Source organism: Patagioenas fasciata, chromosome 2, assembly GCF_037038585.1.
Source record: "Patagioenas fasciata isolate bPatFas1 chromosome 2, bPatFas1.hap1, whole genome shotgun sequence".
Taxonomy (NCBI): domain Eukaryota; kingdom Metazoa; phylum Chordata; class Aves; order Columbiformes; family Columbidae; genus Patagioenas; species Patagioenas fasciata.
The window spans coordinates 136,501,430-136,514,108 of NC_092521.1; the positions used below are offsets into that span (position 1 = coordinate 136,501,430).

A 12,679-nucleotide genomic window follows, 5' to 3' on the forward strand; every position below is an offset into this window, starting at 1 on the left:
TAGATGTCTTCTCAGGCCGTTGCCACCCCTTCACTTGCTTCCTCATACCCAGCTGTCTGATTCTCTCACAAGCACAGAGATGCCCAAACCGGTCATACAGGTTCACGCGATTTTGGTCACTGTATTCATTGCCAGTAAATCTAATTATTTCTAACCTTGATCTTTATCAGAAGGACATCCTTTTTCCCTCTCCCAGAAAGCTCAATATGTTTGCAACATGCCGTGTGAAAGGTTAATAGAAAACCCTAACTCCCTTCCAGCAATGCACAAGGAGCACATGCTTCCTTCTTTCCTGACTGTGCCTATCTCTCCTCCCTAAGGCGAAACTCCTGCACCACCTCTCCTGGTTTCAGGTGTAATCATAAACCAGCCAAAGGCAATTATGGGTAATGTAGTTCAATCGCTCCCTCCTGTCTGTTTGAACAAGTGGTGCCAGGTACCTGCTAGACTGCACATTCCAGCAGGCGTTGCTCAGCACCCTGAGACTGAGGTACACCAGGTGTGCTCTCAGCACCTACTCGAGCCCGCCGGAGTTTTCCGCAGCTGGAGCAGCAATAGGTGCTTCTTCAACAGTGCTGATGTCTTCATGTCTTGACCAATGACATAATTTGGATCTAGGAGAAAGCTCTTAGTTTCCAGAATGGTGAGTGTTTGTTTGTTTACTTGCTTGCCTGCCTGTTTTGTTTTGTTTTGTTTTTTCCCAAATGTCTTCTGTAGCTTTGTATAAAATATTTTGGAAGGGCTGAAGTATCAGTGTACTTTTTTACCTAGTATTAATGCTGCAGTCCGATACTGTCCTTTTGGCTGTAGCTAGTGCCAGGTACCTCTGGAGAAGGCGCAGAACCCGTGTACAATTTGAATTGCACAATATTGTACCCTAGGGTGGTTTGGGATGTGTGGAGAAAGGCATGGAGCTTGCTAAATGCGGTTGGTTGTTTTTCCTGAGAGCATAGATGATCAAGTTCCTAAAATTTCAAATCAACCAATATTAAGTTGGCTTTCTCTGTCTTTCGTCTTTTGTGAAATAAGCTGCTGTAGTTGTGTATGTGTGTGTGCGTGTGTGGGTTTATTGTTGTTGTTGTTGTTGTTTGGTTGAGGTTTTGTTTGTTTAGTTGTTTTGGTTTTATTGAAGCACTATTTGAACTGAAATACTCATCTTCCCGCATGCAGCAGTTGGACTGGTTCCTGGTTTTGTATGTTAGGGATCAGAAATGTGCAATAGGATGCTGAACACTGCATAATGAACGTCTTTGCTAACAAGGCAGTTATTAGAAATCAGAAAGACAGTGTTTAAAGAGCACATATTCTTCTGAACTTTAAAATGCTCATTTGCTATTAGAAGAATACTTGAAAGGCAATATCTCCAGGCTAAATGGAGGCAAGACCTCTGTGGAGGCAAGACCTATCATGCTGACAGACCTTGAACCAACTCCCTTTATGGCTAAAAAATGACAATCAGAACTGGCTGGTCTGTTTAGAAATATAAACATTTAAATGAAAGACAAGAAAGAAACAGCTCTTATTCTCCTGCCACCTGTTATTACCACTCAGCTAATAACACCTCTTCGTAGTAATAGATTTCTTTTTTTAAAGAGACAGGTTCCAAACCTTGGGAATAATTTTTCACTGGCTTTACTAGAAAATTGCAATAGGCATCCTCCTGAGCAAGTGAGAAAGGGAGGGGAAGAGGGAGAGGATTGCACTGAGTAGAACTTGGGGAGGTACAAATTGCCACACTGGCAACACTTTCCCTAGCCCAAAACCATGTATTTGACAGCGGTTAACGTGAAATGCTCCAACGCAGAACTTACACACTGAAACCAGTTGCACGGTGTCTGCGCTGGGTGGGAGATACACAACGGGATTTACAACCCAAGTACTAGCTGGTTATTGTCATGCTAGAAGTCATAAAATAGTATTTACCTTGGGTAAATATCTACAGTTGTATTCACTAAACTATATAGTACAATATCCTGTGGGAATGTGTGCAACAGACAAATTATATGTTGCAATAGAAAGCTCATTGAGCATTTAAACATTTGTTTTAAAATGTTTTGCTATCTTTCTTGCCCCCCTTTCTCCTCTTATTATGAGAATGGATAATTGGGTTCAATTGCTCTCTTCTTTGCTATTTAACTTCTTTTTAACTCTATAATAATAACTTCCGGCCTGTGGCCCAGCAATATTTGTGTTTGGTGGACTATCCCTAAGAGATTTCTACGAAGGGTATGCAAGTGAAGAAAACCAGAAATTCACCATTTCTGAAGCTGGACGCTTTCCCTTTCTATTTTCCACAAAAGATAAACACCTTGAGAAACTACATGTTTATGCTACTGTAAACTTTGGCATAAATTCCTGCAGAGAAGTCTATCCTTGAAATATGAATACAGAGTAGGTGGAAGAAACACCTATATCTATCTATCTGTCTGTCTATCTATCTATCTATCTATAGATATCTGCAGAAATAGAAATTATGTTCCTGTAAAAAAAAAAAAAGAAAAAGACAAAAAAGGATTTTTGGACAGAACAGCCATTTAGTCAACATAATTTGATGGTCTCTGAAGGATGTTCTGTCTGAAAAGCTGAACTCTGCAGTAGTAGCAACTGCAGTGTGTCAAATTTCTGCACCACAAACTATGGTTTGTACTTGCAAAAAAAAATTGTAAAACAATAAGCATAGCTCTGTCTGGAACTACTGGCTCTTCCATCTCTTCTGCTACAAAATACTATATAGGATCTTAAGTTACCTCCCAGGTCTCACAATGGGAAATGTAACATGACTGGAGAGGAGAAAGGAGATATTTCAACAGCATTTCTTTCCTGACATTCCCATAGTCTGCTGCTACCACAAAAAGATTAGTCTAATTGGACCTTCTGTTTTTCTAACTACTTCTATGGAAGTCCTCCCCTCCCTTATCCTCTTTCTCGAGTTATTTTCAGTTCATGTCCTTCAGCTTTGTATTTTGAAGAGTAGATTTTGTTTGTTTGTTTCTTTTTTTCCAAAACTGAACTCTAGAGAAAAGGTGAGGTCACATACTCATGAAAAAAAATGTATTTGCTCTGTAATATTTTACCATATTTTCATCTGCTTCCCTGGACAGACTAATCTCATTTGCATTTCTGCACATTGAGCAAACATCTTTTTCTGAGAAACTACAGCTAGCTTAGAACTCAACATGTATAAGGAATTTTAAATTGCTCCTCTGAAATCACCTCTTCATGTTCTTAGCTACAGCAAACAATGTTATGCTGTTCCATTCAATAAGTTTTCCAATAGCTTCTCATGGTCTGCCCTAGCATTAGTAACCTCAGTAATTTTGGTTTGTGAACAAACACTGCCAGATTGCTTTCCAATGACCTTCCCTTCCCACCCATCAGAATTCACTCAAAGTGCCTTTTGTATGCTGCAACAAGCTGAGGCACTGGGGCACTTCCCTACCAAGGGATGATGAAATTGCATCAGGACTTTGAATCATTGGAAACTTAAAAAAACCTGGAAATTTTATAGTTTGCGACAAGTGACGTTTTGGGCTCTGGTTTGGTATCTTCATGGTGGAGAGGAAAAGCTTCTAGGTTTGGATGTATCCAGATGTTCTTTTCAAGAAATTTTATCAGAGGGATATATGGCTTAATTTGTGTGACAGTAGAAGTCCTTTCCTTTTGTAGCTGACTTCACCTCATAAGCCAGCAGGCTCAGGAAGAGGCTGGCTGATTATTTGGTTGAAAGCAGTTTTATGTGCCCCTGAATGCTGCTTCCCCGTTGCTGTGCAGGTGAATCTGCAAGTGAAATGCTTGGAAAACCCAGTGAGTATGCTGGCAGCTGAGAAGAGATTCTTCTAAGTCTTCTGCTTGGAATATGTATTTAAAGATGACTCTGGATGACAATTATTTGAATTGAAAATGTAAACAGTTGAATCTCTTTGCCATTTTCTTCAGCTTTCTCAATGAGGAAAGGATCTTTTTGAATAATTAATAATATTTGTGTTTCTCTTTACAACATGTCTGTGAGATAGGGAGCTGCCATTTTACTTTGGGTAAGTCCTTGTGCTACATTTAAGCTGCTGTAATGGCTACCTGCTGTTGAATGGGGCAGTCCCATTTCTCCTACCTTGCCATTACTTCCCACAGGCCAGCACAGGTGAACACTGACTCATTGGTGCCTGGGCCAGCTCCCTCTGGGACAAGATAAGAACCAGTATTGATGCAAAGCAGACGTAGGACTGCTGCTTTCTTGAGCAGCCAGCCAGCCAGCCACCCAGTCAGATGGCATCCCCAAGAACAGGCTTAGCCTTAAGCACAGTGCTAGGCGATCTTGTCTCTTGCCCGATATTTTAAAAACTTGGGAGATTTGAGATTTAACCTTAGTTCTATCCCAAGCTTGCTCTGAATTTATTCTTTAATCTCCGTCTCTCTATGGAGGCATTAATCATCCCCTGCGTTAAATAGGAGTTCACAAGTATTTAAATTGATTCTAAAATATATTTGCTCATACTTTAATGAGAACTGACCTCTAGTTAGATAAAATGGTATTAATCCAGGTTTCATCTTTACTTACTAACACAGACTGCCAACAGCATTGCTTGTCCATTGTGCCAGTCACCTTGCAATCATGCCAAAGCAAACACCTTATTTGCCACTAGCTGTAATACTCTGTTCACAAAACATTTGTGCAACAACTTGACAAAGAGTTGTTCAAGCTCCTGTCTGAGCCTACAGCTGTAAAAACCAGGAAGTTTCACCAGTAGACTTGAAGCTTTTGGCCCATCAGTGGCAGATCCTACAGCCTAATTTTGGTCATACAATCTCATTGGTACCAAAGTTTGGATATGTATTTACATGGAGAATAAGCTGTATTTCTACACGTACTAAGCTGCATAATTAAAAGGAAATTACTTTGTCTGAAACAGCTGGCGGGAGAGGAGGGGCAGCTGGAAAGACTTTTAGGTGGTTTGTTTTTATTCATACATGACCTCATATAATATCAACTCTGAGCTCTGAAGAAAAGCCTATGATGTGATGACAATCTTTTTATGAGTTCACTCCCACTGGCCCACTAGCCTTAATTTAACAGGACCCCTGTAAAGGTGGGAGGACCATAGTGTAGCCGGGAGACAAGAATTCGCAAATTATTCATAGTCCTGCCCCAGTTCCCAAAGCACAAATTGTCACCTGTTGCTCCATGTGAAATTATAATACTCCAAACATGAGTAAAGCCAGTTTGTTCTTCTGCTCAGTGATTTTTTTTCTTTTTTCTTCCCATTCAAAAGGTAGTCTGTTCTTTAATGTGGACACCAATCCTTTACCTCTGGACTGAGACTGTTAACTTGCTTCCAGTAAGTTGTGCCAACCATCAAGTTAAATGAATAATATTGAAAATACATTTGTAAAATCTCATTAGCTTTCCAAGGAAACATCTAACAGTTCTCAGCAGAGGCAGCTTCTGATTGAAGTGTTCATAGTATCTATCTCAAGGGACAAGAAGAAAGCTAAACTCAAACATGTCCCCTCACTTTCCATATACAATGCAAACAGTCCACTGCAATCTGACAAGGAGCAAAGTTGTGTGCCATCTACAACTAGATGGTACACATGACACAGGTTACACTAATTGAACCAAGCTTAAAAGTGTTGAAGCTAAACTTCATATTGTTTTGAGGAGGGTGAGGGCAGGTAGTTTGGCTTTCCCACTTAGATACCTGCTTTTTTTTTTTTTTTTGAGAACTCGGAAGCATCTGGTCTCTGAAGTGCGTGTGTGAATCTTGTTGTAAGTGCTTAATGAATGCATCATCCTAACATCAATAACTTAATTTCTTTATCTCATCACTGGAGAGAAAGAGGTACATTTAATAGCTCTCAGAGTTACCCTTTTGCCTGCCAGAGCAAAGGTACTCATGCTCTGCCAGCTGGATTCCACCCACAGTTACTTACCTGGCTTGCACTATTGGGTGGCTACTGATACAGCTGCTGAGCAGAAAAGTGATACTAATCTGGAAAATATGTGAGACAGACCTTTGGATCTTGGAATTCCCTGGTGTATTTTTACTGGTAATGATTGTACTCCAGTCACAAAACACACATGCAGGAGGTACTGTAGGTACTAGTGATGTGCTCCCCAGAAAAGTAAGAATTTCCCTAGACGTTTTCTCATCTCATGTAGTATATGGTAGCAGAAACAGAAGGACAATTTGTTTGAAGGTTGAACTTAATGGAAGTTTCATCCAACATCACTGTGATTTATTTATTTATATATTTATTTATAATAAAAAAAAAAAGTAATGGATGATCTCGGACTCCTAAGTTTGGCTACTGGTCAGTTCTTTTACCAGATAAAAGAAAACATGGGAGAGAGAAAACAGTGTGTGTGTGGGGAGGCATTTCTCTCTATATAACATCAGTAATTTTTTCTACCTGTTATACATACCTACAGTTGTCTTGTATCTGATTTTGGTATGTAATTTCTGCTGATAGCTGGAAAGGAAGGCCAAACCTAGCAATGCAAAACCTGTTGGGAAGTGTTATGAATACCTGCCTTGCTCTCAAGTTAATTGCCTTTTCAGGGTGTGAACACTTCGTGGCAGAGGGCTCTTGTGATATTTATGCAGTTACTTTCAAAGCCTTGGTGGCAGTTTACTTCCCATGGCACTTGCACGTCCTGTGCTCTGTCACTGATTTCCTGAGTGCTCTGAGACAAGTTGTTTGGAGCCACATTTTTAAGGGGTTAGCACATGTTTACACAGTTCTTATAGTTGGAGTGGAAGACACTGGAATGTGGTTATCAGTCTCCTTGTGTTTTAGTCTCTCCATCTGTAAACTTGTTTATCTCCATTTTTCCCCTATCCCTGCCCTTCCTTGTCTTGTGCATTAAACAATCAGTTCCTTGCCACCATGCTGTGCTTGCTATGTATTTGTACAAAGCTTAGCAGAGAGATGCTATTCCAGCTAGTTCTACTAGAATATAAATGAAAAAGCAAAAGAAAACCCTGGTTTGAGTCCCAACAGACTATAAACATCAGCTCTGTGGCTCAAAATTGCATTTTATTTCTAAGAATTTTCAGTTCAATAAGAAGTATTCAACTTGACACAATAACAGCTAGGTAAAAAGTCTGTGGCCTTGATCCCACATCAAAGAAGAGTAAAGATGATTGCTTTGTTTCTTTTGGCTTTGAAATCTGTGCATAAATCAAATTTAGTAATTCTGAAACAGTCTCGCAACTATGGAGCTGCCAGGTTTTGAGCTTCTTTGCTTGTGGTGCCAAAATCTGCATGTCTCAAGCCTCATTCCTCTTGGGACAGGTAGATCTGGGAGGCTGAAAAACATTGCTTAGGTGGCAAATCAAGTCCTAATATGGAGAAAGTGGAGTGAAATCTCACTCTCCCTCCAGGCAAAAGGTGCACATATGGTTATGCATTAAACCTCAGGGGCTTTTTAATGCTAATCTCTAAAGAACTTAAAAATGAAATTACTTGTGTGGACACTAGTGATTCAGCATACTGAATGAAGATGACAGAGATAGATTTACCCTTGTAAAATCTTGCCAAAATCAGCAATGTGAGATGAATTTGCACTGCAAAATAAAGTTATCTGAAATAATTTTCACAACAGAACAAACTGTTTAGCAATGTTTATCATGTCTGTGTGTAGTCATTTCTGCTTGGTGTGAAGTTAAGTGAAATGTCCTGAAGTTCTGAAGATTAGAACTTGCACCAAATTAGACAAATATATTTACATGTTATATTTACATGTTCTTACTGATGATCTGCTGACTTATACTCCTCACTTCTGGTCGATGTGTCATAGCTTTACAATAGCTAACAGTAAAACACTACATTATAGAAGTTTTTTAGATCATGATTCAAGTTTTGAGCAAAGTTGTACATGTTTTTGTTTATTATGGATGAAGAAGGATATACAAATAGAACCCTGGACTGTGATCTGTCAGGAGCTGACCTAAGCTAACTTCAAGCTGGACAACATTTGGATCATGCATCTCCAAGAACACTTGCCAAATTAAAGTTTAGGTGAAGCTTTGGAAGCAGAATATATTTAATTTGAGTTTCGATTTTCATACCTCATGCTTTTATTTCACTTTTGGTACCAGACAGGGCTTTGTTAGAGAATCCTGTGTTTTACAAAATATCTGCTTGTCATCATCAATGACCTGAAACAGAAGAATAATTGCTATAAAAGGAAGACTGAAAACCTCATCCAATAAATTGCACAGCCAGGATTACATGTGTCCGTAGCAAACAGAGGTAACAGGAGTCTCCTGTCTAACTACAGCCAAGGAAAAATATCTTAAGCAAATTGCCATCACACAACAAGTTGTGTATTTGGTTTGATGATTTTAAGTTAAATGTTAAAATGCTATCTACACATTATGACAGTTGTACACTTTAATCAATTAACCCCTGACAGTGATGACAAGGATACATGTGTAATGGTGGGAGTGAGCTGCTTGATTTAAACAGTCTTTCAACTGCACTGTAAATCTGTTGTGTATATTGATCTCTACAGAAAACCCATAAAATAACAAATCTGTTTAGAAAAAACCTCAAACAGTAGAATTTTGCATGTATAATTCACATAACACAGCACATGTTTTGAGCCCTTATCTTGAGAGACCTGTGCTAGTTAACAGTGTAAAGCCCAAGACTTGCTGCCAAGGAGGTGCAATGGGTAAGGAAATGCTTTGACCTTCAAATTCAGTGACCTTTTGGAAAAACTGTGAATGCCTCCTCCCACATTTTGGTACAAATGGAGCAAGGACAGTAAACTTTTGAAGATGAAACCAGAAAAAGTGTTTCTTTAGTGATGGCATTTGGAAGCTGTTGCTGAATAGGCTGAATTCTCTGAGCTAGTACATGGCAGGTGTTTTCAGGTTCCTAACTAGGAAAGTCAAAGTACTAAAAAACACACTTATAAACATGATCTGAATTTCAGCTTATTTCTCTTGTAACCATGCACCTGGTTTCTTCCTGTCTGAAGCAAAGTTTACCCAGCTATTACTGATCAGACTGAAAGTGGCCATCTAAAGGAACTCCAGCTTCATAGAAGCAGTGATCTCAAATGACATGGCCTGTGCTGGGGCTTTGTGCCTTGGGCTACTTAGTGATATTTGAGATGGCTGTCTGTTCCTTTCAATCTGCTATAGCCAATCTATGGGACACTGTTCATAGGTCCCCACAGCAAGGGGAGATTAGTCTCCCCTCCTCCAAGACTGGCTGTCAGAAAAACCTCAACTCTAGGCAGTGCATGAAAATTTACTTTCAGAGTTAAAGTTTTGAAATTAATGTGGTTTGCATGATGTTTGAATATCCTAGTGGCCTCAAATAAATTTTCTGTAATTCTGTAGCCTGACAATAGCCTATATAGCAGTTTCACTTCACATATAAGGTGATTATTGTTTCTAGTGAATGGAGCATCATATGGCTGCAGAGGTGGTTTTGGATGATAAATGATGCCCAGGGTTTTTCTGTGTAGCAGGCCAGAGAGGTCAAAGAATTGCAGCCTTTTTATAAACTTAATAGTATAAAATACTGAGCTTGATCAGTCTATATGAAAATGGAAGATGACCATGCACAGTGTCTCTGAAGGGTGAGGGAAAGCAAAAGCTGAACATTAGGATCTTCACAAGGCTGGACAGGAGCCAGGTCTTGAAGAGACTGCCACATGAGTGAAAATGAATTTACTGCATGTAAAAATGCTTGAGGGAGTGCAGGACTGACTGGACTTGTGGGGGCTTTTTTGAGGGGAGTGGATGAAGGGGGAAGGAAGGGACCAGGGACAGACTGGAGTGGGGAGGGAAGTTTGAGATAACATATTGAAATGCTGTGATTGTATCTGAGAGTTACTGATCTGTAGTCCTCTACTTCTGCTAGAAAGATGATAAGTTCTGCTGTGGTGAAAAATAGTAAAGCTTGCTGAAGCAGAATAAGTGAAATAAAAAACTGGGCATGAATTTTGAACTGATAGAGTATCTTCCAGAGCATTTCTGAATTGTTTTCCTGAAGATTTTCTGCAGGGCTATCTGAGAGGCACTGTTTAGGAATTTGAAAAGTTTGCTTGTAGTCCAACATTCTGAACAATTTGCAACTGCATCACTCCAGCCATTATTTTTATTTGAAAGCATCAGCCAGATTTGTTGGGGCAGATGAAAACTTTTCTTCAACTAAACTGACTAATTTTTTGTGTATAGAAGGATGAAATTCATGACAATTTAAGGTTTGGGTTTGTGTGGTGTATGTGTGTAGTTTTGTTGTTGGTTTGTTTGTTTTTTTTTTTTCTTTCCTTTTGAGTGGAAAATCTTCCTTACTGTAGAGCTTGACCACTGACCCCCTAATTTTCTGTCCTATGCTAATTCCCTCCACATGTCTAACACAGTGCTGTAGCCAGTGTTAGGGAAAGAAATAAAAAAGAAGGAAGCAACAGCTTTATTCCTTCTTTCTCTTCTCGCTACTGCCATATTAAATGCAAAGAAGAAATATCATTAAGTGATTTCTTCATGGCAAATGGCATGGAAAGATAGTATAGAGCTGAATGGGGAAGATTCCTGAACAGGTAGGCACCCACCTGTATATAGGGCTTGCTCATGCTACTCTTGAGTAACTGCGACTCTCTCAACTTTATCAAATTATGCCCTCAGAAGTCAGCGGTGCCAGATCAGAAGGAAGAACTGGAACCAGTGGGGAGGCAGGGTGCCTGTAGCAGCCTGAAGTGTAGGGCTGTTAGGAAGAGCAAGCTGGAGCTGTGCTGTTCCTTTTGGGAGTGAATGGAGACAATAGTAGATAAAGTCAATGTAGGAATACCTTGGCTAACATGGGGGACTTCTCTGATTTGTTGTATGAGCAATTCTTTGATCAATTTTGGAGGTCAACCAACTGGCTGGTGAAAACCTCAGGAATGGTTTCTGCCTCTGAGCCCTTTAGGGAGGCAGGACAAGGGAATACACATTCTTAAAATGCTTCCACTGCTTAATACTATCCTTCACAATGTAGTAGTGTGGTTTTCCTGGGTGGGCAAACTAGCTTTCCACTGAGGTATTGCATCCAGGCTAATGGTACACATCACCCATGGGAGAACTGCTGCTGGAAAGGCAGCTGAACACTGTGATGCAACAGAGAGAATAAAGGTGGATAAAGAATAGAGGGACTGGAAGAAGACAAGACCTGGAACAAGTCTCTCACATAATTTTAACTTTCACTTCTAAAAAAAGAAAAGAAAAAAAAAATCTTTGAAGACTGACTTTGTCACCGCTGCATAAATGGACATGTTATTGTTATCATATCAAACACTAAGAAAAAAAAGGATGCCTTCTCAACAGACAAGAATAGACAGTTTTGTCATTGAGCCTGTAAGTCAGCTAGATTTGAGACCTAAATTTAGACACTTAAGGGCATGCAATTTGTTGGGAACTCATTGCCTCAAATCTTCTCGAACTTGACCATTCCTTTAGAAGAAGATCCACAGTGGTACTGAAGACTGTGGTTTGCTTGTTTGTTTGTTTTTTAAAGACAGAATCACTCCTATTTTGGTTACAAAACTACTAGCAATACTGGAAGCAGGTCCTCCTCATTTTCATATGTAGGACTTCTCACTTCTTCCTCTGAAATATGTACTCTTCTGTGATCAGAGATAGATTATTAAATGGGGTCTGTTATTGCATGGCAGTTTATCTTCTGACTTCATTTTTGTTGCTGGACCATTGCCATTTTAGAGTCAATCCAGCAGTCATATTATTTCAGTAAATGTATCCTGTTAACAATACTATTAATAAGAAGTAGGTAAGAGTAAAATTCAGAGATTCAAATGTCATTCATTAGTGGGGAAACTATCCATCAAAACATAAATCTGATTTGATAGAAATAAGAATTTTTTTTAGCCCATCAAGAACGTGTAATTCCTATGTAAAGGGCAAGTCTGTAATATAATGAGAGATACTGGATTTGGCTTTTAGAGAACAAAACACATTTTTATGAATTCCCCTTCCTTCTTCCCTTCAGAATTACAATTTCAGAAATATTGGCAGGTGTAACTTAATGGACAGCTCAGCCTATTGTTAACAACACAGGCACAAATGTTTCAAATGCAATGAAGTCTCGCTGCTGGAGAAGAGTTCTCACCAAAATTTGCCATTAAAAAAAAAAACAAAACAAACCAAAGAAAAACTCTGTTTTCTGTAGTATACCGTGGAAAGTGTCTCTGTGATTAACACTCCCTCTCTCATGCTCTCTTCACTATGTTTCTAAAGTGCCAAGGACTATTAAACAAGTTCTTCAGTCAAAACAGATCGATACACAAAAAATAGGTTTCAGTCTTTCCTTGTAAATATAATCACAATCTATCAAACATACTATCTGTGCTGTTACATATTCCCTGTGTCTGTTATGTGGTCACTCAGGTAGAGCAAAATATAATTTGTGGATGCACTGAAGAATTATTTTGTTTTGTGTTATTAACTCTCTAACCTAACCTTTAATGATAACCAGAGGAGCACTTGCCAAATAGATTTACTTTCTTCTGCCATATTTAATGGAATTATTTTCCTAACACAGGTGGCTGCCTGTTTTATTTATTTTTTCCATGTTGAGCTGGTCACGTGTCAGCTACCTGTCATCATTTTTGCCCTCTGAGTATTGATCTCCCTTTATAATCCCCAGGAGAGATGGATCAAGTGTCTGA

The 12,679-nt window shown here is 39.2% G+C and overlaps 1 protein-coding gene across 1 annotated transcript in view; it reads left to right on the forward strand.

The window, feature by feature from the left end:
* Positions 1-491: 491 nt before the first annotated feature.
* Positions 492-12,679, forward strand: part of MACC1 (MET transcriptional regulator MACC1) — a 36,405-nt gene continuing 24,217 nt past the window's right edge. The window contains exon 1 of the mRNA XM_065833071.2: positions 492-643. Coding sequence (XP_065689143.1) covers positions 641-643 — 3 coding nt within the window. The 5' untranslated portion in view covers positions 492-640. The remainder of the gene's footprint in view (positions 644-12,679) is intronic.